The sequence below is a fragment of the Sminthopsis crassicaudata genome, chromosome 4 (genome assembly GCF_048593235.1).
Source record: "Sminthopsis crassicaudata isolate SCR6 chromosome 4, ASM4859323v1, whole genome shotgun sequence".
Taxonomy (NCBI): domain Eukaryota; kingdom Metazoa; phylum Chordata; class Mammalia; order Dasyuromorphia; family Dasyuridae; genus Sminthopsis; species Sminthopsis crassicaudata.
In genome coordinates this window covers 395,423,947-395,451,720 of record NC_133620.1, presented here as the reverse complement: position 1 = coordinate 395,451,720, position 27,774 = coordinate 395,423,947, and the positions used below count along the sequence as shown (strand labels likewise).

Below are 27,774 nucleotides of genomic sequence, written 5' to 3'. Positions count from 1 at the left end.
CTTCCGTGCTTTTGTGTTTTGAGTTTTGCATCTTTGACCTTAAGACATAATGAAATTTAGTTAATTTTGGAGCACAAAATATGTTTTTTTTTTAGTATTATCTAGAAATCTAAATCTAAATCATTTTAATTTCCATAGCAACAGTGAACTAGTATCCACAAGTTTATTTATTCTTTGTTATTGACTACTAGTAGAACTAAGTTTTATAATTCCACTTTATTTTGAAATGGTGACATCCATGAATAAACATTTTTCCTTTATGGAAATGAAGGTCAGTTTTATTGTGGAGAAATTATATAATTTTCTATTTTTACTATATTTTCATACCAATTCTTTGATTTTTGAGCTACAGACAAATGCGAATACATAAGTGCTTTTATTTTGCTATATTATACTTGATTAAAATACATGAAATTATTTTAAAATCAATATTAATGAAAACACCAAATTAATGCCTCAATAATTTTCATGTCATTCATTACCAAAGTAATACCTCCTTAATGATAAAGCAGGATGGTTCAGTAGGATAACTTTTAAAACATCTTTTATAATATTGACTTGATGTTTTAATTCTCATGTTTATATGTCTTTTGTCCTTTGAAATTCCACTCAACTTTGAATTTACTTTTGCATATAAAAATTTAACAAAAATCTTTTCTATTCTTTATTGACTTGATGTTTTAGTTCTCATGTTTATATCTTTTGTCCTTTGAAATTCCACTCAACTTTGAATTTACCTTTGCATACAAAAATTTAGCAATAATCTGTTCCATTCTTTATTAGAAAATTCATACCTTTTTATACTGAAAAGTCAAGTTATTTTAAGCAACATTTTCATCTAAATTGAAATTCCAATTCTATTCCATTGCATTTTGATGAATTCTAATTCAAAGAGGGAAAAAAACCATAAGATTAACAGTGACATGCCCATTATTGGCCTGTTTTTCTTAGCTTTGGTGCCTTGTATCTTTTGCTTAAAATTGGATATACTCTTACTTAAAATGGATATAATGTAAGTTTTGATAATTCCATAAGAAAGAATTCACTTAGTTTGGCATTCTTACCAAGTAAGTTTTGTCTTTCTTCAGTATTGTTCATTCCTCGGTATGAATAATAGTTTCTGAGTTCATACACTCAGACCTTCTATTTAGATTCCTTGTCTTTCGGGTTTTAAAGGTAAGTGGTCTTTATAGGATTTCTTGTAAATTCCCTGAAATTCCCCAATATTTTGAATTTTCTTTTATTTTTCTCATTAGGGTGCAGCATAAATGCCAAACATGTTGAGGAGCAATCTGTAACTGCAAATGAAGAAGTGCTTTATCCTTTCTGTAGGGAACCAAGTTATTTTGAAATCCCTACAAAAGAATTCCAGCAACCATCACAAATAACAGAGAGCACCATTCATGAAATTCCCACAAAAGACATACAAAGCTCCCATGCAGCAGGTGCAGGGCATGCTTCATTTACCATTGAATTTGATGATAATGCCCCAGGCAAAGTAACTATTAGAGACCATGTGACAAAATTTACTCCTGATCAGCGCCATAAGTCAAAGAAGTCCTCTCCTTCAGGAGCTCAAGACCTTCCTGGAATTCAGACTGGAATGATGGCACCAGAAAATAAAGTTGCTGACTGGCTGGCACAGAATAATCCTCCTCGAATGATTTGGGAAGGAACAGAGGAGGACTCCAAAAGTATTAAAAGTGATGTTCCAGTTTACTTGAAAAGGTTGAAAGGTAAAGTTAATCCCTCAGTTCTTATTTTGTGGTAAAGAAAATTAAATAATCTTGCAGTGACCATAATGTGTATTGTAGTGTGAATTATTATAGGGTAGATTAAAGTTTTTTATTCTGTTTAACATGAAAAGCAAGCAACAGTCACCATCCAACTTTACAATTGTTAATAATAAATCGCCTTCATTTACTTTTTTCCTTTTCCCCTTTCCTTTCTGTTTTCCTTATTTGGGGAAAGGGCAAAAAGGTAGGGAGGGTCTGGTTTTATGATTTCATTGGTATGTACTGGGAAGGAAATTCCTTCCACTAAGATCAGTGACTATTTTACAACTTAAAATATTAGGGAATTGTTGGAGGAGGATGAAAAGTTAAATTAATTGTCCAAAAGTAAGTTAAACTGTCAGAAGTGAGACTTGAACACAGATCTCAACACTTTTAGATTATACTGCCTATTTTCTTGTGAAAGCCAAATTGCTGGTGTTAGTTGACTTGTATATTATTCAACATACTTATTTATTTCCCATAAGAAGTAAAGTATGTTGTAGTAAATGTCACAAAACCCAACATTAGATATATTATTGAGTTAAAATGATGGAAGTGAAGGATTTAAGCAAAATTAAGGGCTATGATAATACTTTTATTAAAATTCTAGGCTTTGGATGAGATTTTAAATTATTTGGATAAGCATAAGAGTTACATATTTATAAAAATGACAGTACTATTTAGTATATTTTCAAATGGATATTAATTATTAAAAAGCAGAATTATATATGGAAATATAGATACTATATTTTACCTAATTTTTTTTATAAAATATATTTTATGTTGAATGCAGATTAACATATTTAGATGTTTGCTTGTGAGATGCTTCTCATGTTTTATAAATGTAATACTAGTGAAAGGTAGGTAGATTTTTACAATGGAAATACAGGCATATTTCAACCAAATTATACAATTGATTTTTTCTTCGTTTGCTACTTAAATATTTTCAAAGTGAAAACTAATTAGGATTAACTGGAGAGTTTTATTACTATGATTTTTATTTGTAAAACCATCTTTAAGTATCCTGAATTTTATTGGAAAATAAATATTAGTCTTACAATATATTGTATTTATCCTGCTATATTTCAGAGTATTTATAATGTATTATAATTTTACTTTCACTATTAGGTGAGATTAACCAGGACACAAAATATTGTCAATTGGAGTTCTGCCAGTTTGATGGAAGAATAGGAGGCTGTCATGTCGCCTTTTTCTACTGGCCCCACATAAGACTGGTTCACTTCCAAGTCAATTCAGCAAGCATTTATTAAGCATCTTTTATTTTCAAGGCACTGTGCTGAGCACTGAGGGTAAAAAGAAAGGCAAAATAAATATTTATCAAGTACCTACTATGTGCTAGAAGAGATACAACATTTAGAGAAGAATTGGTCACTAACCTCATCTAGGAATGAGGACATGATACATTGATTAATTTAGTACTTGATAAGTACATAAAAAAGAATCACAGAAAATGTTATGTGAGGTCAGAGTAAGAGAAAGATCATAAATATATGACTTTGCCATATATTTGTGTGTACTATGAGATCATTTGAGTCTTTTTAAATTCAAAAGTCTTTAGTGACATGACCATTGATATTTCCAACTATATTTTTGAAGCATAACTAAAATTTAGGAATACTGAAATAAAGTTCATAATCATAACTGATCCTTCAAGATAAGGCTAATTGTATTAGCAGCTAGTTTATACTATGATATCATAGTATGTATATATTTTATAGGATTTTTCATCAAAATACATTTTTAAAAGTTTTAGCTTCAAAGAGTAGGCTTTAGTTATCTAAAAAAAATCATTATGGGTTTGGCAAAGTGAGTCATTATTATATATGTATAAATGGTAATCACAAAATAGCAGTATTGTCAGGTTATCATCTCTGTTGCTTTTACCAAGTTTTAAATTGTTCCTTATTAGATCTTCAGATTAGAAAAGAACTTATAATTATTAAATTGTATAATTAACCAGCATAAAACTACTGTCAAAACTTAAATGAAAGAGCTAAGTAAGTACTGATGAGTTTAACAAATGTTTGAAAATATTGTAATTGACAGTTTAGTTTTATTTTGTACCATGCTGACTTGATATCTTTTATTATCATAGTCTTAAGAGATGAATATACTTCTGCTTTCTAGCTAATATCAAGGTTATAAATTATCTTGAAAAGAAAAGACTAGCAAGGAAAATTAGGATTGTTTAAAAAAATCCTTCATTACTTTATTACTTCTGTTGTTGACAGCTAAATTCATGAGGAACCTGTTAAAGTAATCCCATAGGATTACTTAGGAATTACTTAGGAATACATATCTTTTTTTCCTAATCAGCTCAAAATAGTTTCCCCCAAAAGATAACACAAAACAAAGACAGTTTTATTGTTATTAAGCTCATGTAATATAAATGCTTAGTGATGAGTTTGTTTGTTTTTTTTAATTTATTTGGGGGTTTTTCTTTTGGCTATGAATCAATATATAACAACTCCATTTAAAAATATTTGGAGATGAAAACTCAATCATTAAAATTAGTTTTCTACTAATTGTAAATTACCATTAAGAAATTTTGTTGTGGGTGATTCTTAACACACACTGAATTGAATAAAGCCAGAAAGACAGACATCTGAATAGATACCTATCATAATAGGGGATAATAAAAGGAAGAACCATTGATAAAGGTGGGTTTTTTTTTTATTATTTATAAAAAGAATGTTGCATAGTGCACATTGAATTTGTATTTTAGTGACATTTTGATGACCAGAAAACCCATTAAGTTAGTGCATTATCTGGATAAACAGTTAAGTTTTTAGTTTTTCTAAAGGAAACCTTTGTTCTGTAAAATAAATATTTCTATTAATTTGTATTGAGATGAAACTTTTTTTTTGAAAATTTTTATGTAGTGTTTTGTATTCTAAAAAAATTATATATGTTGTAGTTGTTGCTATAAGCCTGATAGAGATACCCAAATAATTGAGGAAGAATTCAGATTTGGTGAAGGTAAACACTAGACTTGGGAGTAGCAAGCCCAATTTCTAAACCTCTAGGAAAGTTCTATCACCCAGTTTCTATATATTTAGATAAAGTAGGTGAACTAATAATACATTATGACTACAGATGAGGAAATTGAAATGAGCTGCCCAAAGATGTTGGCAAAAAACTTAAATTTGAGCTCATATCCTACTGACTGCATTTTAGGGCCTTTTCTGCCACAATCCACAAAGTCTCAATTCTCTACAATGCCTTTAGAACAGATTATTTCTTTATAACTGTCAATTTGAAAAAATAACAGAAAAAAATTAGAATTTCATTAATTCAAGTAATTATTTTCAGTTCTAAAGATGTAGACATACTTTTAAAATATAACTAAATACAACCTGTGATATAAGTTATAAAGTTTCATGTTCATCCTTAATTGTTATGCTGGTAAATTTTGATTTCTGTTTTCTATTCAGTAGTTAGAAAGACTGGTATGGGCTTCATGTAGAATTCATTATTTCAGTTCAGTTTTAAAGAAAACCAAGAATTTTAAGAAGTAGAGGTGAGAAGGGAGTGCTTCCCAGTCATTGGAGAGTATATATTTGTTGCCTTCAAAAAGCACATAGATGAGAGATGGAAGTAGCATTTTTGAAGAACAGTAAAACGATCAGTTTGGCTAGACCATAATATTCACGAAAAGAAGTATGATGCAGTAGTAATATAAAGGGTGGTTGGGATTAGTTTATGAAGGGCTCTTAATGCAAAGAAAATTATCATAGATAAAATAGGGAGCCATAATTTATTGAATAAAGGAGTAACATGGTTAGACTTAAGAAAAATCAGCTATATGAAGGACATATTGGAATGAAGAGAGACTTGAAGTAAGAAGAATTAGTGGAACATGCCAGTGCTTCAACCAAGGTACCTGAAGATAATAGGCCTGAAATAGAGCATTAACTATGTTGCTGGGGGGAGGAGGAGGGTTTGTGGAGGGACTAGATGACAAAAATGACAAATGTTGTTAGTGCCATGATTTGTCAAGTAATTAGATGAGTATTGTAAGTGAAAGGGAAGAGGAATTGGTATGATGTCAAATTAGAAAGTTGGTTGACTAGGTGTCTTAGCAGAGAGAGAGAGGGAAGGAAAGAAGGAAGTATGATAGAAGGGATAATTTGGAAGGAAAGATAATTATTTTGGTTTTTAATATATTGAGTTACTGATATGGAACTCAGGAGAGAGGCTGAGACTGGGCATTTAGATTTAAGAGCTATCAGTATAAAGGAGATTATTAAACTTGGGGTAGCTAATGAAATCTTCAAGAGATAGTATTGGGAGAAGAGTTGACTAGGAAAGAGCCTGGGGATACACCCACAATTGGAGTCCTGGGTATGTAAATGGTGTTTTGGTAAAGAAGACTAAGGACAAGCACATGAAAATAGAGACTGTCCACAAGGGTAGCGTGGTAATTAATGTCCAGTATTGCAGAGAGAAAAAGAAAGATGAAGACTGAGAAAATGCCATTAAATTTGGCAATTAAATATATTTTTGAGAGAGCAGTTCCAGTTGAGTGATAAAGTCATAATCCTACTTTCAAAGGGCTGGAAAATGGATGAAAAGGTAGGAAGAGAAGGCAAGTATATAAATATATATATATAGCTTTTCTAGGATTTTAGTGAGAAAAGGAAAAGTGATAAAGGATGGTAGCTCAGAGGGTTAGTAGAATCTAGTGAAAGGGTGTTTTATTAAAATTATGAAATGCTTATGCTTGTTTGTGGGTAACAGGAAAGGAGATAGTAAATTGGTAGATTGGGATTAAAAATTATGGAAGATGATTATCATGTGGACAGATCTGCCAGAGTAGATGGAAGGGAATGGGTTCAGACAAGAACTTAGCCTGGAAGAAAATAAGGGGACACACAGTGGATACTAGAGTAAAGCAAAAGAGAAGAGGAGTTGATATCAAGGGATTGTGAGATCATGTTCTTTCCTTGAGTCTTCAAGGAAATCTACCCCAATTTCTTTAGTTATCATGTTTTATGATCTTGAGAGCTTTTGACTCTTCTCTTTGATGCTCTTTTCTCTATAGGTTATTATGGCACTGCTCTTAACCTGATCATCTTCCTGCCCATTTGACTTCTCCAGTCCTATGACTCTTCATCTAGGTCACATCCACTAACTATGGATGGCCCCCAACAGTCTGTCCATGAAACTTTTCCCCTCTACTATCTCATGTGGTTTTCTACTATATCATGTGATTTCTTCAGCTTCTATGGATTCATTAATTGTCTGTGCAATTGATTATCTCATCAATCTGTACAGTCCTAACATCTCATCTCCAGCAACCTGTTGGGCAACTAGTGTCCTAAAGACATATTCACACACACACACACACACACACACACACACACACACACACACACCCTTTTCCTCATTTCAACTTTCAGAGGCATCACTATCAAAGTTATTTAAGCTGAATGTCAGTCTTTGATTCCTTTTATTTAATCCACATATTCATATCCCATAGTTTCTATCTTCAAACATTTCTTACAGATGATTTCTCTCTCCACTTTTGTACCATTGTGCAGACTCTCATCATCTTACTTAGGAATTATCACAGCATTCTGGTCAGTTTCTGTGAATTAAAGTTTTTTCTGCTCTATTCTCTCTTCAGTTAATTGCCAAAGTATTCTTCCTAAAGTGTGGGCCATGACTATGTCTTCTAATCAGTAAGCTTCTTTTTCTTCCTATTACCTCCAAGATCTTAGTTTTCATTTATTAATGCTCTCTATAACCTAGCCCCTTCTTAACATTTCTTGTCTTCTTCCTCTTTATTGTCCTCCACTAGAATTCAGTGATTCCTCACTTGTCATTCCTCATCTCTCTATTCAGCTCTTCATTTCTCAAATATCCTTCCTCCTTCTACCTCTTAGATTCTTTGACTTCAAATATTAACTAAAATCTCACCTTCTATATATGAGGTTTTTGTCAGTCTTCCCCAGTTTTGTTGGCACTCCACTTCCCACTAGTGCATTTACTTTGCAGTTATTATTCATGCATGCTGTATATTACTTACAACATTAGAATATTGTATAGAAGCCTTATTTTTCCTCTCTTTATATCCTCAGCATTTAGCACATAGTAAGGACTTAAAATAGAGTGTCCATAATTGATCTTTGTGGATGTGGTTTTGCTCTGGTTAATAAACTCTACTCTTGCACAGTATATTTCTCTTAATGTGACGCAAGATAACTCTACAAATTAGTTTCCAAACTTTTTTGGAAGGATAAAAGTAACCAAGAGTGTTAAATGTTTAACAACTAACTTTGCAGGGGGAAGGATGTACACACAAATATACTTTTAAGTTTAATCTGCATTAGTAATATTTTTTCCATCATTTTCTGAAATCTGTAGTCAATTAATCAAACAATAAAACAAGCCTTGATTTATACTGTTTGCTGATTTCTGAGATGTGAATACCTTAAAAATTTAGCAGTTCTTTGGAATGTAGGACAGTACTGAAAATAAACTTTTAATTGAAATTCTGCCTTTTCATGTTGTAATTTATCATTACTTGCTATAGTTTATATAAAGACAAATAAAAATGTTACTAGCTAGCATGTTTATAGTATGTTTTCAAGTCACATTACTTATATTATCATTTGATCCTCATAACAATCCTGTAAAGTGATTGCTAATTAATATCTGCATTTTATAGGTGAAGAAAATGTAATGGAAAGGTTATGATTTGTTAAGTGGCATACACCTAAGGTCTGAGAGAGTATTTGAATTCAAATCTTTCAGACTTCCAATTTTAACATTCTACTGTGTCACCTAATTTTTTTTATCTTCGTAGAAAATACTTTGATATATGGCTCTAGATAATACCATAAAAGTTTCCTATGTTTATTGTTCAGTAGATATGCAGTAAATTTACAGTAAAGTTATAATGTTTAACTTTAGCTTTAGCAAGTTAAAGTTAAATTTTTAAAAATTAACATTGGAGTCCTATTACTCAAAGTATGAAGGCATTTATCATTACTGTTTGATTAAATAGTTCTTCCTTTTAGTTCTGCTTAGAATTATTAAGATCAAATTTCAGATTATTTAAATAGACTCAAGATATAAATAAAGGTGTTTGTTTATTATAATTTTAAATACAAAACAATATAGATTATATGGTGTTATGGATTATTTTTATTTTTTAACAAATCATGATTAAGAATTTATAGTGTTGAAATTTAGGTGAAAGTAAATAATTGTATTGATGTATTTCTGATGGGTAGGTAAAGTACATTATTGTTTGGCTAACAGGAACTAGACTATCTTAATTATTAAATTCGAGGGAAGTATGCAGAACCTTTTATTGAAGGGAACATAGAAATCTTGAATAAAATCAGAGCAAAAAAAAAAACAAGACTTCTCTGTTTTTTGTATATGATATATGTGTGATTTTTTTCCTCCCCATCTTAGCATCATGATATGTTTTTCTTTGTGTCAGTAGGAAATAAACATGATGATGGCACACAGAGCGATTCAGAAAATGCTGGAGCACACAGGCATTGTAGTAAGCGAGCAGTTCTTGAGGAACATTTAAGGCGTCACCACACAGAACAGAAAAAACTACATCAGAAGGCCCAGTCCACAGAAAAACATCAAGAACAAGTTGTTGTAAGTCAAACTGCTTTTATGATTGAATTCTTTGAAGATAATCCCAGAAAAAGACGATCATATTCTTTTACTCAGAGTGCAGGAGCCTTGTGTCAGGAAACTCCTTATTCAACACCACATGCAAAACTTGAGAAAGCAAAACCTACATCAGCAGATGCCAAAGTAGTTTCTTTTTCTTTACAGACTAGCTCTGCGCGACACAGAGCAGGGCATGGTGTTCTACATGGAAAACTATTAAAACAGAAATCAGAAGAGCCATCAATGTCAATACCTTTCCTACAAACGTCATTGTTAAGAAGTTCAGGCAGCCTTGGGCATAGACCAAACCAAGAGATGGATAAAAAATTAAAAATTCAGCCTGCTTCTGCTGCCTCTGAAAGGGACAATGATGATGATCAAAGTGACAAGGGCACCTACACCATTGAACTAGAAAATCCCAACAGTGAAGAAGTAGAAGCTCGGAAAATGATTGACAAGGTACGCAACTGAAAATAGAGAAATGAATTTTATTTTTAAATTACTGATTTTGGAATTATGTTAAATTAAAACAAAGAGCATACAGTATCGGTGCTTTTTTGTTCTGGCAAACTTCTACAAAACTTGACAATGATTCTAGAATGAATATGATTTAGTTATACTTGTGGAATTCTAGTTACCTGAGTTTTCATATGTAAAATTATTTTTGCGGGGTTAAAATATTGGAACCTGTAATTTAACAGTGTGGTAAATTGTGCTATTAGCTCCCATGGCAAATGCTAGTTTTGTAAATACTGAAAACTCAGCCAATGATTTTTAAGCATAAATTTATGCTTCTTATTTTCATTTCAATAATAGTTATGAATGTTATATTTTTAACAACTTTTTCTGTATTTTATTTTGTTACTTTCCACATACTGATGCTTTATGAGTTGAAAAAAATATTAGTGAGAGGGGCAGCTAAGTGGCACAGTGGATAGAGCACCAGTCCTGAAGTCAGGAGGACCTGAGTTCAAATGTGGCCTCAGATGCTTAACATTTCCTAGCTGTGTGACCCTGGGCAAGTTGTTTAACCCCATTGCCTCAGCAAAATAAATAAATAAAGATTTAAAATATATATATGAGAATAATAATAATAGTAAAGCCTATAGCATTTCTGTAGCACTTTAAGGTTTACTTTATATTATCTCATTTAATTCTTATAATCCTGGGAAATCTTTTTTTATTATCCTCATTTTAAGGTTGAAGAAACAGCCTGAGGTTACAAGATTTGTTTAGGGTGATATCACTAGTAGTTTTATTGAGGCAGAATTTAAATGTCTTGACTACAAAGCCAGTACTATATGCACTGTGCCACCCTGCTATGTTTTTTAGCTATTTTTTTTCTTTAGATCTCTAAATACTACTATAAAGGCTTCAGAGTTATTCATCTATTTCTTATAATTGCTTTTAAATGTTACTGATCTAGCCCAAATATTTCCCTTTTCTATGTTCATTTCAAATTTAAAGAGAATGTAAGTCTTCCACTTATTGCGGTACTAGGAGGTTAACTTTAATACTGTATCATCTCTAGCTATTGATTTCATTATAAAAGAAATGTAAAGACATCAGTGTTATCCCATGTTCTTACAACAACAACATTTGGAAAATGAGTCATGGCATTCCAAGTTTTTTAAGTGGCAAATTATTATTTTTCCTCCCAATTTATTTTTTAAAAATCCCCATTTTCTCTTTATTTTTAAATTGAAATATTTTTAAAATTCATTTTTGATTATAATATAAAAGCATGAAATAGAGTTTAAAAATCAATTAAGGCTTGGTAAGACACTTTGATGATATGTTATACATTCTTATACTTCTTAAAAGGTTAAATTTCAATGTAGATATTTTCTACAAGCTATAATGAATTAACTAAGTTAATTAAGCTTTCTTCTTTAAAGGCAAACAGTTGTTTTAAATACTTTGTGCTGGCCTATTTTTATAACTTTGAAACTATCTTACCATTTTTGCTTCAAAGGTTTTAATTTTGCCTTTTCACACTCAAATTTTGTTATTTTTTTCCTGCCAAATAATTACTGTTTTCCACACCTGACCTAAATAATTTATATGTTCTTGCACTTTAATTATTATAAACATAATTTATATTTTCCTATACAAAGTAGAGTTTTCAAGCTATGATATGATACAAATGAGTCAGATATGATTGATTTCTAAAAGTGTAAAAATGATACAGAGCTATGAATCAAGTAGGGATCTGATAGACCACTTGAAATCGTCATATACCAAGTAGTTTGCCACATAAAGAAATAGCATAATTTATACATAGTGTAAGAGTAAAACTTGTAGGAAACAGTGAAGGTGGTAATTTTATCACATATTTAAAGTCATTAAAACTTAAAAACGACTACACAGAAGTCCAAATAATTGCCTCTATATCCTTTCAAGCTTTTCTATAGGAAAGATGAAAAAGTCTAATAATTCATGCTTTAAAATTTTAAATCATATTTTTTGACTCCTTAACCAAAACATACTTTTACATTGCAACTTTTTTTTTTCTTTTTTATGCTAAATCTTGGTTGAAAAGTCAAATTATAGGCAAGGTGAAGGACTAATATTCATGTCATCACTGGGAGATTCACTTTATTCAATCTATTTAAAACAACTGTGTTCACATTCCTTTATCTTTTCAGGATTTTAGTTTTTCAAGATCTAGATCATGTAAAATTCTATGTTCTGTGATTCTTTAGGGGCTCTGAATTACAACTCTGCCACTTGCTTATTTGTGACTTTGGATGCATCATTTTTCTGTTCTTCATTTTCATCTTTTGGAGTAAGAAACTTACAAGTACATAATGTGTAATGGCAAGTCCATTTTATACTTGAACTTCAATTTATCTGTAAAACAGGAGATTGAACAAGATCATCTCTAAGATCAATTTCCACATTCAGTGGGTCTCAGAATATAGTAATTCTTCATGAATCATTTCTATCTTAAAATGGAACCAAGGTGATAAAACAGATACATCTGCTCCCATTATCTCCTCTTGCATAACTAACTCCTTCATTCATGTTCTTGCCAATTTTTGCTGGTTTTATTGAACTGGGTTTCTTATTGTTTTCTGTCTCATACATATTTTCCATTCTCAATTTGTTGCCCAGTGATTTTCCTTTAGCTCAGTTCTAACCATTTAAGTCCTCTACTCAGTAAAATTCCTTTTGTTCCCTATTGCCTGTGAGATAAAATTGAAATTCCCCTGTTGAGTTTTTAAAGACCTTGATATATTGGCACTAATTTGTCTTCTAGCTTCATTCCACGTGGTTCCTTTCCCCTCACTCTATGTGGTCCAGTTAAACTGACCTTCTATTTCTTGCATGTAGTTCTCTTGTCTCCTTGTTTCCAAACCTTTAAGATTAGTTATTTCACATTCCTTGAATGCATCTCAGCCCCTCTCTGCTTCAAAGGATCCTTTACTTCTTTCAAGAACCAAAACAAACTTTGCCTGCCCAAATGGTAGTGACATCCCTTCTTAATATTCTGCTCAGTATTGCCTGTACCTCTCTGCCATTCTAGCTCTTCCTTCCCTCTCCCTTCTCATCCTTTATTCCCATTTCATTCCCATCAAAGTAGCGACCAAGATTAGGCCTTGGTAGCAAGGCTATTTTCTGCCATTTTCAGATCAATCAGAAACTTTATAGTAGTTGTAGAAGTTTAAGGAAAAATAAATGGTGGCAACAGACAGCCATAATAGAGGAGAAATCACATCTTTCTAAAACTGTGCTTCATGACACCTTTTGGTCCTAGATTATCCTTCTCAGACATTTTTCACTGGCTATGATAGTCATAGGTTTTTGTTTTCTTAGCCTCCTACTACTACCTTCTCTTTAATGATATCCCTCCTTCATTTCTTTTCAGTAATATCTTCTCTTATCTTGGGCTTTTCTCAACACAAGTATCAGAAATATAGTTGTTTAAGCTTATAGAGTAGAATTCAGATTGAGTTTAAAATAAATACACCATGGGTAGAAAGGTAGTAGAGAGTTGTTATTCCTAAATGTCGATGCAGAGGCTAACCTATAGAAATTTTTTGCTAGTATCAAAACTCAAGGAGCTAAAATCCTTGTTTCTTAAAACTTATGGACTTAATTGGCTCTTCTTCTTGTCCCAAGTGATTATTCTTTTTCTACCTCCCAAGTAGATGGGAACCTAGGTCTTAGTCTTAGAAGGACTGAACAGTTTGAGTTGTATTTGTTTATTTATTGTTTACTTTTTCATTTTTGTCCTAATCTTGAAAAAATGATAGAGAAGAAAACAGATCACATAGTTATTAGAATACTTTTTAAGTATTTGTTAATCTCACGTGAGAGTCTCATCCGATAACCATGAAATAATCATATTACAGAAGATTTAGGTCATATAAATTATGATAGTCCAATTATAAATAACATCAGAAGAAAAAATAAGTCTCACCCAAAAAAGAATGGCTTAGGTGCTTCTTCTTGGTAATTCATAAAAAGAGTTAGTGGAAAAAGTAGTCACCCAATTTTTGTTGCCCTACTGTCCTATTTTGAATTCCTCTGTAAAGGAACTCTGTTTATGACCTCTTTCTCCAAGCCAAGTGATCTGGGATCATCTTCCAAAGCCCATTTCATGCCAGGGAATGCTTAAAGCTACCATTTAAATTTTATATCATCATAAGAAGCATAAACAACATAGCAGTAATCCAACCCAGAAGTTCACTTAATAGCAACCTTTGACAAATACAAAATGTTCCCGAATTCCACTTTCATCAATAGCTTCTGCTAATGCTAAATGCTAAAAAAAATACTCTAGGAAAGTAATCACTTATCATCTGGGTCTTCCAAAATCAGATCAGGCTATTGGTAGACTTTTTCCTTTGGAAAGTCAGCCATCTATTCATGATAACTGTATTGTCACTGGATCACTCAGGAAATTTCCAAATTGATTACCACAGATCACCTGTGACTCAGCTCAATAGGCCCATGGGAAAGCAACATGTTGGTGAACCTGGTAAAGCCAAGCCTAGTCTTTCTGCTTTAGCAACAATCCCTTGCCTACTGTTTTCCTACTTAAGAAGTACACTAGATGCCCGAGCATTTCTTCCTTCCTTATTCCTTCTTTATACTCTTCCCCTTTCCTTTTCTTTTTATCTTCTTACTTAATCCCTCAGATTAGACAGGCTATTTAAATGTATAAATAATTGTATTGTATATTTTTAAAAAAGGAAAGAAACCCAAAGCAAAACTCTAGGGGGGGGAAAAACCCAAAACCAAACTTATTATTTTCAACTATGCTAGTTTCCTATGTGCTGCAACCTTAGAAACTTTGTTTACTTTGTACTCAGGGAAATTGAGTGGCTTTTATAAAAAAGTTAATGGAGTTACTTTTATTATGTATCCAAATAATTGTGATTTTGTTAGAGATTACACATTCATACATATTAGAGTGATAGAATTGTTTATTCCTACTTCACCATGAAGCATGAAGAAAGATTATGAAGATGTCAGTAGAAACACAACAAAGACTTTCTAGCTGACCAGGAGTTCTGGAAAAGTCAGCTAAAGATATTTTTCTCATTAGTTCCACCAACTTAAGCTGGATAGGACTTTTTGTGGGCATTATGAAAAAGATTCTAGTCATATTTAGTATTATCGTATGTGTGCATTGGGTAAGTTATGTGGGAATCGAGACAACTACTGATTCATGGTCCCATTTTATGCTCATTCCAGGCATACATACCCTTTTAGAAGGGTGGGCAAAATCACTGACATTGTTTTAAATTGTTATAACATCTCTCACTTTTTTTTGACATACAGTGTTAATAGATAAGTGAACTGGGCCCAGACCTGAATAAGATTAGGAGTATGAAGTAGATTGCTTTTCAAAAATTTTATTTGTTTAACGGTTTCAGACTTTTCTGTGGAAAAAGTCCCTTTTCAAAAAATAGCAGTATTTTTCCAATGATACTGTTTGGTTATAAATCATAGACTACCTTGGTCTTTTAAGTAATTAAAATCGTAGGCAACCAAAGAACAAGAAAAATTTCATGAGTTTGAGTTGTCAATAAAATAATATCCACAATGAATTATGTAGGACAAAGGGCATAAAGAGATATATATGATCAAAAAAGACATGGGATAATCATGAAGCAAGAGTAAAGGCTAACCAGGGCAGCAGGTAATGGCATTCCAACAATGTAAAGAGATCTAAAAGAAATTCCTCCAACAGGCTGGATAAACTCCCTTATGAAGCATGTTTTTGTTTTTGTTTTTTTTGTTTTGTTTTGTTTTGTTTTGTTTTTTACTGAAAGGCAATTGGGGTTAAGTGACTTGCTCAGGGTTACACAACTAGTGAGCATTAAGTGACTGAGGCTGGATTTGAATTCAGGCCTTCCTAATTTTTTAGCCAGTGCTTTATCCATTAGGCTATGTGGCTGCCCTTTAATGGAATAATTAAGAAATGCCCTGAACAAGGTATAGGTAAGGTGTTTCCCTTAAGATATTTCTCAAAGAACCAGCCTGGCTAATAATGTTATGATACATTTTGCTCATACAAGTGGAAGTATAAGGCTTAATTTGAGGCATTTGTTGGCTGGAATATGCAGAGTGGTGGCAAAGGATACCATAAAATTTTGGTCATCCTTGGTTATGATGGTCTGAATTAAATGCATGAAGAGGACAGTATCTACTGTCCTGAATACTGAAAATACTGAATACTGAAAATTCCCTTGGACAAGGTCCATTGACTTGAGTTCTCTGCTTTTCTTTTCTATTGAATCATAGACTTGCTGGGTTTTCCTTCTGTCCTACATAGTAAGGTAGTTTATCCTCTAATGGTAGTCTAATCTGTATATAGAAATTAGAGACAAATATTATTTCCAGTCTTAATTCATGCATGATATTAGAAGTGGGAGAAAGTATAGTGAAACATTACTTACCCTCAACAACTCATTTCTTACTTGGTGTACATAAGTAAATATGCAGAGACCTACTTATCCACATGTGCAGCATTAGTGTGCTGAATAGTGGGGCTTTGGACATGGACTCATGAAAGCCTTAGTTCATATCCCATCTCACTTCAAAACTTCATGGGAAGCTTCAAAAACATGGGAAAGTCACTTAATCTTTCTTTACCTTTCTTAACATCAAGGTTCTGTAAACTGAAGGAATTTGGAATTTATGACCTTCAAAAGCCCTACTAGCATTACAATTGTGATCCTAATTTTGGATGGGAATATAATACGTTCTAGGAAAATTATTAGAAAAAGCCTCAGAAATGAAGTGTTATATATTTCATACAAGATGTGGAATAGCATTAGCTAGAATATTTAAAGAAGAAGAAAGATTTAATGGTTGTTGATGAATCAAGGTAACTTATTTCGTACCTTTAATTAAGTCAGGGATTCTTAAAAGTCTGTGAATAGATTTTAGGGGGTCCATGAATATGGATGAGAAAAATTTGCTTATTTTCAATAACCTGTAACTGAAATTTATCTTTCCCTTCCATTATTAATTATTGAAAATATATATATTCTGAGAAAGGCTCAGAAAGTTTCACGACACTGCCAAAAGAATTCCAGTATTGCCCCCCAAAAGTTAATAACCCCTGTCTTAAGTGATTGTTTGAAGATTACAGATAAGATCCATATAAGCTTCTAGGATGTTATAAAAAGCACTACTTTTTTATTCAGGTTTTCCAAAATTAAATTTCCCTGATGTAGACCTGACTCTCTCTTTTCTCTATTATGCTTACGAGTGAGAAGTGTGACAGACATACTGCATGTCTGCCAGCTGGCCCCATTCTTTGGCCATCTAACCTCTTGTAACAAAGTTTCTCTATAGAAGGTGAAAGTCCTCCAGATGCTCTTGTGTGCCACCAACCACATTGCCCAGTGGTCAGTTCTCCTGTAATAACTAAAATAGGATCTTTTAGAAAACAGGTTTTTTTTCTTTGGGGGGAGTGAAGGGAGAGGAAGTACAAATAAGAGAAATATTGTTCCTTTCCTTGAAAAGCTTAAAATTTAATGGGAAAAGACAGCATACAAAAGCAAGCTGACAAGAAGGTTGGGGGTATTTTTTTAAATAGATTTTTGAGTTTTATTGAAATATTATAATCATATCAAGTAATAAATTATCATAGCTTTGACATTGAAGCCATACAAATTTTAGAAGGAATATTTCAAAAATGTACTAATATAGACTTGTTCCTAGATGCTACCCCATTGCTCTAAAGGCCTTTTCAGGTGTTCAGATTTCCCATGAGCATGTGTACTGATTTCTTTCATTATAACTTAGAGAGTCTATAATGTTGTTACTTTTATAGTTTGTTGAACAATTGCATTTTAAAGTTATACTTTGGGAAAACATTATCTCTCATATTTGTCTTGTGCATACAGGAGAGCTGTGTTTTGTCATCTTTGTAAAATAATTTAAACCCTCCAATATAAAACATGGGTGAACATTTCAGATTTTATTTTTAGACTCAAGGGAGGTTGGTGCTTTCTGAATCTTTTCAAATAAGAGAATCTCTTAATTTGCTAAAAAGTGAAGTTTGTGAAGTACTATTCTTACTTGCCACATACTACCAATGTTAGATTTTGTCACATTCAACAAAATATAACAACTAAAAAGAGGGTTTTCCTGCTAAAACTACAAGGCAGACAATATTAGACTTATTTTCACAAGTATCAATAAAAATAAAAATCAATAAAAATTTAACTTCCAGTAAGCTTTGTTCATTTAGTGAGAGGTGTCATGTCAATAAATTTCTCTTTCTATTTCTCATAATGAACATGGTATAAAAGAAATAGCCCTTAATACTCAGAAAGCTGAAAGCTGAATTCTGTTAACAGATTTACATTACATAAGTCACTTAAACTAAGTGAGTTATGAGGAATTGTTGTTAGTCTCTGTTTCTCCTATTGCAAAATTAAAATATTTGACTATATTAACCTCAAATGCTTTATCAGCTCTAAAATTCTATTATTTGAAGTATTCACTGAAGGCCTCTTAATTATATAAGTGTAATGAATACTATTTAGCTTAGTTCATTTGTCTATGATCCTGATTCTATAAGCATCAATTGAAAAGCCTCAGAATTGGAAAAGAATTCAGAGACCATGTAGTTTAACTTGTCTCTGAAAAATAATCTACCTAATAATGTATCAGAAAGTGGTTATTCATATTTTGTTTGAAATCATCTCTTTAGTATTAACCCATGACCTCCTTGGATGGCCCATTATCTACTCATGTATGAAGCTTTTCTTCACCAGAAGCATGAAAAAACACATGGCCAACCATAAATCCTTAAAGCAATCTGCCAAGAACCATTCCTCATTATTCATTAGGTCCAGAGCTTTCACTAGTGTCATATCTATCTAACTCTGCTATTGTATAGCTCAACCAAATCAGATTTTCAAAATTGAAAAAAAATTGGCAAAACAAAGCAACCTTGAAAAAAAAGATCACATGTAAAAGATACTCATTAAGCAATCATCTAGCTTTTCCTTTAAGACCTCCATTGATGGGAATCCTACCTCTTGGAGGCAGATCATTTCCATTAAAAATACCAGATTATTTCCATTAAAAAATACTAGCTACCATTTATATAATAAAGTTTGCTAAGTCCTGTATAAATATCTCATTTTAGCTTTACAACAACCTTTGGAGTTAAATTGTTATTGGTAGGATAACAATTATCATCTCTATTTTACAGATGAGGAAACAGATTAAGTGATTTGCCCAGTGTCATACAGCTAAATTTATCCAAGTATTTCTCTTTTCTTTAACTTCCCTAGTTGCTGCATGAACTCAATACCTTTCACAATCTTGATCATAAACTTCATCACTTCTGGACACCTTACAGTTTATTTTTATCCTAACACAGTAGTACCCAGAAATGAAAACATTCCAGATGTGGCCCATTTCAGATTATAGGAAGCTATGGTCTTACCGCATCCCAAAATTGTATTCACCTTTTTGCCTTTTTGCCATACATTGAACTTGCACTCTACTAAATCCCCAGATATTTTTAAGAGAAATGATCTTGTTTCCCCTCATCTTTTGAAGTAGTTTTAAACTCTTATATCTAAGATCTTATATTTAACCTAAGTCCAGTATTCTAGCCTACCATAACTATGTTAGGTATTCTCCCAGATTTGTGTCATTTGAAAATTCAATGAGAAAATCTATATCAAGATGCCATGATGTTTAGCAAGAAAAAAAAAAAGAAAAAGGCATTTCATATTTCAAATAAACTATCCCAAATTCAAGTCTAATAAGCGAATATTCACAGGTTCTTGTTTGAGAGGTAAATAAACTGCTTGGCAGAGCTGTTTTTATCCATAACTAATAATAATAAAAAAAATATCTTTTTTTACTTGATATATTTGAATATGAAATGCTTTTTTCTTTTCTTTTTTTTTTTTTTTTTCTTGTTAAACATCATGTCATCTGTCTATGGTATTTTTGACTTGATCATCTTGATATAAATTTAGATCATCAGTACTTTAATAAAATGAAGTATGTACTTGACACAACATGGATTTTTAAAGGTGAAAATATTTATTAGAATGATTAAATAAAAAAAACCCAAAAGATTAAACTGTAGGAGAAATATCTTTACTACAGAAAAACTCTCCAGAGAGACATCTAATGAAATCTTGAGTACCAATTGAGACATTATTTATTTATCTATTTTCCTTTTATTTTATTTTATTTTTTTTACAACATGACTGATTTGGAATATGTTTTGTATAATTTTTTTTAAAAGTTTTGCTTCCTTTTTTAATTTTATAATTATAACTTCTTTTTTTTTCACAGTACATATGCATGGGTAATTTTTTATTACATTATCCCTTGCACTCACTTCTGTTCCAATTTTTCCCTTCCTTCCCTTCACCCCTTTCCCTAAATGGCAGGCAGTCTTATACATGCTAGATATGTTATAGTATATTCTGGATACATATGTGTGCAGAACCAAATTTCTTGTTGTACAGGAATAATTGGATTCAGAAGATAAAAATAACCTGGGAAGAAAAACAAAAATGCAAACTTTTACACTCATTTCCCAGTGTGCCTTCTCTGGGTGTAGCTGTTTCATTGATCAATTGGAACTGAATTAGATCTTCTCTTTGTCGAAGATATCCACTGCCATCGGAATACGTCTTCATACAGTATTGTTATTGAAGTGTATTATGATTTCCTGGTTCTGCTCATTTCACTCAGTATCATTTCATGTAAATCTCTCCAACCCTCTCTGTATTCATCCTGCTGGTCATTTCTCACAGAACAGTAATATTCCATAACATTCATATACCACAATTTACCCAACTATTCTCCAATTGATGGGCATCCATTCATTTTCCAGTTTCTAGCCACTACAAAAAGGACTGCCACAAACATTTTGGCACATACAAGTCCCTTTCCCTTCTTTAGTATTTCTTTGGGATATAAGCCCAGTAGTAGCACTGCTGGGTCAAAGGGTATGCACAGTTTGATAACTTTTGGGGCATAATTTCAAATTGCTCTCCAGAATGACTGGATTCTTTCACAACTCCACCAACAATGCATCAGTGTCCCAGTTTTCCCACATGCCCTCCAACATTCATCATTATTTTTTCCTGTCATCTTAGCCAATCTGACAGGTATGTAGTGGTATCTCAGAGTTGTCTTAATTTGCATTTCTTTGATCAATAGTGATTTGGAACACTTTCATATGAGTGGAAATAGTTTCAATTTCATCATCTGAAAATTGTTCATATCCTTTGATCATTCATATATCAAACTTAAAACTCCAGGAATTCCACTGAATCTCCAAGGTCTTAGAGCTACAATTCATAATTTTCCAACCCCAAGTTTCTAAAGATCAAAAATGGAGATGGAACACAAAAACCATCTTATTATCAAGAGTTCACCATTTTAATAGTTAATATCTTAATCATACTATGAACGTGAAGTGAAATTATCGGATCTTATATAGCAAGAAAATTTTAAGTAGAAAGGACTGCTAGAAAAATATTTTTGTTAAATGTATCTTCTAATAATGTTTAGAATTACAAGATTGTTGTTTCCGGAGACCATCTTAATGTTTAGCCATGGTTTTAAATGTTCCTGATAACATATGCAAGTAAACACTTCCCAATTCTTTTTTGCATCTGTGCTCTTTTATTTCTTAAAATTTGACTTCCTTTTTTTATAGGGTGGCAGTGAGGAAACATTGTAAATTTAGTTCATAATGCCATAAATGAAATATGCCAGTTGTTTCTCCCTTTTAATCTACTTTATTAATTAATTTAAATTTAATGGTCTAAATAAATTCTCCTGGATTTTAAGACACTGTAAAATACTTCACAATTTAATTGATATACAAATAGATGAAACCTATCAAAACTCAATTTATTCCTTTAGTCAAATTAACTGAAATGTGTTTTGTGTTTGTGTATCCATACACACATACACACACACATATATATATATATATGTATGTATGCACAAAAGCATATTTATAGCATAACATATACCTATGTGCCTTATGATAAGTAAACATTTATACATACATGCATTGAAAAGTTATAATTTGAGAATATCTAATGGGGAAAATAACGTTTTAAGGAATTTGAAAATATCAAACTACTGAATTTAGGATATGGTACTTTATTTAACTAAGGGATTATGCTTTCCTTTATAATTATTTTGCAAATATATTGACTCTCTGCTTATTAAAAAAAATCTGGGAATATAATTTTTACAAATACTATTTTCTCAAACTTCTGGAATTATTCATAGGAAAAAGAAGAGGTTTTGTTTTGTTTTGTTTTTTGTTTTTGGACACTGTTCTAAAGTTCCTTGTCTAGATTTTTCAGTAAAATAATTTCTTGATCTCATATGTGATCATATTTGTGTTAGATATGGTCTAGTAAAAATATCTATAAAGAATAGATATTGCAAGTTAATAGTTAAAAGGAACATTAAACATAGATTTGATGTTTCTGTGAATCTATTTTTGTATTGATACACTTTTACCTTCTTAAAAGAAAATATAAGAAGTCCAAAGCTATGTAGAAAAGAGAGGTAAAGTATTAGGGGAGGCAAGATGAAGGGAAGAGAAAAGCCAGTCTTTTGCTTAAAAAACTTTTAAAAGGAACATGGTTCCTTAGTTTTTTAGACTTGTAATTCAACATTTTCTTGATAATTTAGTGCCATTTAAGCATGAGTTTTTGTACTGTCTTTTTGTACTGATTTCCTGAGGAGATCTAAAGATTGTGTCCCTGTGTAATGAATATATCCTGAATTCTATGCTATTTGAGTTATTTCTGCCTTACACTTTTTGTTTTGTTTTGTTTTTCTTATCTTCTTTGTTGTCAGTTATATTGCATTTCATTACTGTTTATGTGAGTGCCTGTATCCTCATATTAGATTTTCTGGACTCACTCAGAGTCCTAGACCTCTGAAAATTTTAGAGGTTTCTAGGGAGTGTGGACTCACATTCCACATAGACATAGATCCCAGATTATTAAAAGAAAAAGAAAAAAAATGCGATAGAATCACGGAAGTGAGTGAAATACGGGAAATGGATCCATTCAATCATAATCTTTAAGATTTATTTAAATAACAAGAATACTTTTCTTTTTTTTAAAATTTTAACATTTTTTATTTACCAGATATTTGCATGGGTAATTTTACAACATTGACAATTGCCAAACAATTTGTTCCAATTTTTCCCCTCCTTCCCCCCCCCCCCCAGATGGCAGGTTGACCAATACATGTTAAATATGTTAGAGTATAAATTAAATACAATATATGTATACGTGACCAGACAGTTGTTTTGCTGAACAAAAAGATTCAGACTTTGAAATAGTGTACATTTAGCCTGTGTAGGAAATCCAAAATGCAGGCAGACAAAATTAGAGGGATTGGCAATTCTATGTAGTGGTTCATAGTCATCTCCCAAAGTTCTTTTGCTCAGTGTAGCTGGTTCAGTTCATTACTGCTCTATTGGAACTGATTTGGTTCATCTCATTGTTGGAGAGGGCCTCGTCCATCAAAATTGATCATTGTATAATATTGTTGAAGTACATAATGATCTCCTAGTCCTACTCATTTCACTCGGCATCAGATCATGTAAGTCTCTCCAGGCCTTTCTGAAATCATCCTGTTGGTCATTTCTTACAGAACAATAATATTCCATAATATTCATATACCACAATTTATTCAACCAATCTCCAATTGATGGGCATCCACGTAGTTTCCAGTTTCTGGCCAACACAAAGAGGGCTGCCACAAACAACAAGAATACTTTTCAAATGATTTTTATCTTGTATATGTTATAATAATTCCAAATCATAATCACATGATACTTTTTGGTTAAAAATTATTTCATTTATCTTCATAACATCCCTGTGTTATAGGTATCAGTACTTGCATTATTGTTCTCTTTTGACAGATGAGAAAATTGAAAGTCGTGAAAGTAGCTAGACCAAGATGAACCAAGTGTTATAATTTCAGTGTTTTTTTGAGCTTTGCTGCTTTTTAGATTAATTATTTATGGAAATATAAGTTGATAATTCTATTAAACCCTGTATTTTATATTAGGACCAAATCAAATACATATTAAAAATTAAAATGAGATGGCATAATGCAATAGAAAATATCTTAAATTTGGAGTAACAAGTTATAATTTCAGATAAATAATTATGTAATTACTTCTGTTACTCTGAGTAAGCCATTTAATCTAAGTTTCCAACATTTGTAAGTGGAAGAGATTACATTAAATGATATCTGAGATTCCTTTTTAATCTATTCTCAAATAGATTTTTAATCATTCTCCTATGGATGTCCCAATGATGCCAATTTCAACCCTTCCATACCTTTTCATTCTTTGCGGTTCTTGTCCATTCCTACCATGAAGTTACCATGGGGGAAGAAAAAGGTATGTAGTATAGTGAGGGAGTATTGACTACTCAATACATTTGTTGCTTTCCTAGGTTTTCTTGACATTGTAGAATAGCAATGGAATGTATAGTATCTCTTGGTTATCTCCAAATCAACCCTTCCCTTCTTTTTTATATATAATTTCAGAAGCTTCATTAAATGTATTTTTAATTTCCTTAAGCATGTATTGTTCATTGATCACTACTTATGTGAATACATAGTGATCATATTCAAGAATTTTGCTAAAAATGCTGTGGAGGATTAAAATATGAGTAAAATGTGGTTTTTTTCCCCCTTATTTGTAAGCTCTCAGGAAATTCTTTCTCAATGTAAATTCAAAAAAATCTTACATTGTAATTAAAATTACGATTTATATCTGCACTTATTTTTTATTTTAATCTTTGCACCATTTTAAGCTGTAATTACCAAAGACAATAGGTGGGAATTGTGGATATAACAGACTAGATCTGGAATCAGAAAAACCTGAGTTCAAAGCCTTTTCTACTAGCTACATGACCCTAGGAAAATCACTTAGCCTTAGTTTCTGCCTTAGTTTCCTTATATGTAAAATGGGGATAATAATAGCAACTTTTTCCTAGGGATTTTGTGAGAATCAAATGAAATAATATTTGTAATGACTTCACAAAATGTAAAGCACTCCATAAATGCTAGCTGCTGCTGTTGCTTTTCTTGGGAAACATTGTGCTTCATCAAAGGCACCAGCCATCCAGCCCATCTCAGAGTTTAAAGCCCTAATAGGTAAATATGGGAAGAAAGTATTGCCTTCCTAGTTATCAACTTCACTTTGCTAGCGTACAGATGTGGTTTTTTTTAAGGTATCCATTATGGATCTGAAATTATCAAAAGTTGTTTTGAAGCTCTTTGTACTTTAACCTTATCTTATCTATGGGATAAGAAATCTCTTAGGTTTGTTAATAACCCAGTGTACTAAATACTACTTAGATACACTACTTTAAACTTCATTGTCTCCTCTTTCTATTACGCTGAGATTTGATAAATAGTTTCATATTTTGGGATTTTATCCATTTCAAATGATAAGTTCTCCTTTACTTTATGAACTAATTTTAATAAATCAGAAAAGAAATTAGAATAAATGGAAATCTAGAATTTTTTTACTCTTCTTCAAGGTACTATGGAAAGGAGGGGAGGGGAAGTATACAAAACAAATCTAGGGGAGATGAGTAGGAAATGAGTCCATTATGCCATTTAATATTTTAATAGTTTTTATTTACCAGATATATGCATGGGTAATTTTACAACACTGACAATTGCCAAATCTTTTCTAATTTTTCCCCTCCTTCCCCCCTCCCCCCAGATGGCAGGTTGACCAATACATGTTAAATATGTTAGAGTATAAATTAAATATATGTATACATGTCCAAACAGTTGTTTTGCTGTACAAAAAGAATCAGACTTTGAAATAGTGTACAATTTGCCTGTGAAGGAAATCCAAAATGCAGGCGGACAAAATTAGAGGGATTGGGAATTCTATGTATTGGTTCTTAATCATCTCCTAGGGTTCTTTCACTGGGTGTAGCTGTTTCAGTTCATTCTCTATTGGAACTGATTTGGTTCATCTCATTGTTGAAAATGGCCACATTCATCAGAATTGATCATCATATAGTATTGTTGTTGAAGTATACATATTGCTATTTTAAAGGCATTTTGGTGTAGAGTAAGTAGACTTCTGGAGATCTGGCTTCTATTGTTTTCTTTGCCATTAATTCATTTTTGTGACATTGGACAAATTACTTGTCTTACTAATCCTTATTTTCCTTAGCTGTAAAATTTTGAGAGATAATCAGATTCATAGACAGAGGTAGAAGAGACTTCATATAACATCTAGGCAAAACTCTTATCCAGATCATGAATTTAACTCTGATAACCTTAACTAATTCTAGTTATACAACCTGGGTTTGAAAATCTTTAGTGCTGAACATACTTTCCTGCCTTGAGATAATCTGTTCCATTTTTAGACAGAAATAATTGTTAGGAAATTTTACCTTGTATTGAGTTAGAATCTGTCTCACTTTAAACCTCTACTCATTAGTTTTAGTTCTGTCCAAACAAAACATTATTACTCTTCTACATGACAACTTTTAAAAAAATTATTATTATTATAGTTTTTTATTTACAAAACATGCATAGGTAATGTTTCAACATTGATCCTTGCAAAACTTTTTGTTCCAAATTTTCTCCTCTTTCCCCCCCATCCCCTCCCCTAGATGGCAGGTAGTCCAATACATGTTAAATATGCATAACAACCTTTTAATGATTTTTAGACAGCTCCCATAAACCTTTTAATCTCTTTTTAGATTAATATCTCTTTAATAGTTTAATATGACCTTCAAAAGCAAGGTTTTGTTTCCCTGATTTACTAGTTGCTTCCTTGAGAAGCTTCAGTCTGTTAATTTTCTTTCTAAAATGTGGAATTCACTATGTGTCCTGACTAAGACAGAATATCATGTCTTACATGAAAGATTCTCATGAATCAGAATATCATGATTCAGCGTATAGTGTACTCTCTCTCTTTTGAAGACTAGACTCTGGTTAGTAGAAATTAAAATCATATTAGTTACTTTGATTATAACACAATTCATTTTGAACTTGTAATCAATCCATTAGACTGCTTTCAATGAAACAATTTGTCTATCCCATAAGACACTGAACTTTCATCTTGTTAGCTTCTACCTGTCATTCTAGTTTGTTGAGGTTTTTTTGGTTTTGATTTTGATTTTTTTATTTTTTGGAGGATAGGGTGGGATGAGTACTAATTGTTATCATTGTATCAGCTAATTCTCTTAATTTTTTGTCACGTGCAAACTTGATAAATCTGCAGCTTTCATCTAGCACATTGATATAAATTCTGGATTTAATAGAGTCAAGCAAAGAAAAATCAACAGCATTCCTCAAGAGACTTCCTTTTAGATTGACATAAGATTATAAGACTTTTATAATCTAGAATTAGTTCCAACTTCTGACTTAACTGTTCAGTTATCTATACCACATTTACCCATCTCATCTACAAGTATATCATGTGAAAAATTATCAAATGCCCTTCTGAAATCTAAATATGCTAGATATATTATGTCCCTGGCTTTCTCTTTACCTAATAACCTACTAAGCTCATCTTTCTGACATAATCAATTTACTGTAAAAATACTATAAAATACTGTTCTAATGGTATTTCAGTACTTTACTCTCCAACCAGTGAATTAGATATCATAGATTTTAGACAAAATTTCCTCCCCTTTAATAGCAACAAAGTGGAAAGCAGTGACTGTTGGAAAAACTCAAATAGTTTTGATGGTTAAGATTATTGACTTGGTGATAGAATTAACTCAGGACAGTTACAGTTTACAGATATTAACAAACTACATATTAAGTTTTAATTTTATAATTTGAG

General features: G+C 31.8%; 1 protein-coding gene across 10 annotated transcripts in view; it reads left to right on the top strand.

Annotated features, from left to right (window-relative positions):
- The window catches only part of CEP170 (centrosomal protein 170), a 167,471-nt gene that overhangs the window by 93,116 nt on the left and 46,581 nt on the right, over positions 1–27,774 (top strand). For 6 of the 10 annotated variants that reach the window (XM_074262523.1, XM_074262529.1, XM_074262527.1 and 3 more), the window contains exons 8-9: positions 1,257–1,736; positions 9,253–9,899. In XM_074262523.1, the coding sequence (XP_074118624.1) occupies positions 1,257–1,736; positions 9,253–9,899 (1,127 nt within the window). The remainder of the gene's footprint in view (positions 1–1,256; positions 1,737–9,252; positions 9,900–27,774) is intronic. The other 4 variants (XM_074262532.1, XM_074262531.1, XM_074262530.1 and 1 more) reach the window with 3 other exon arrangements.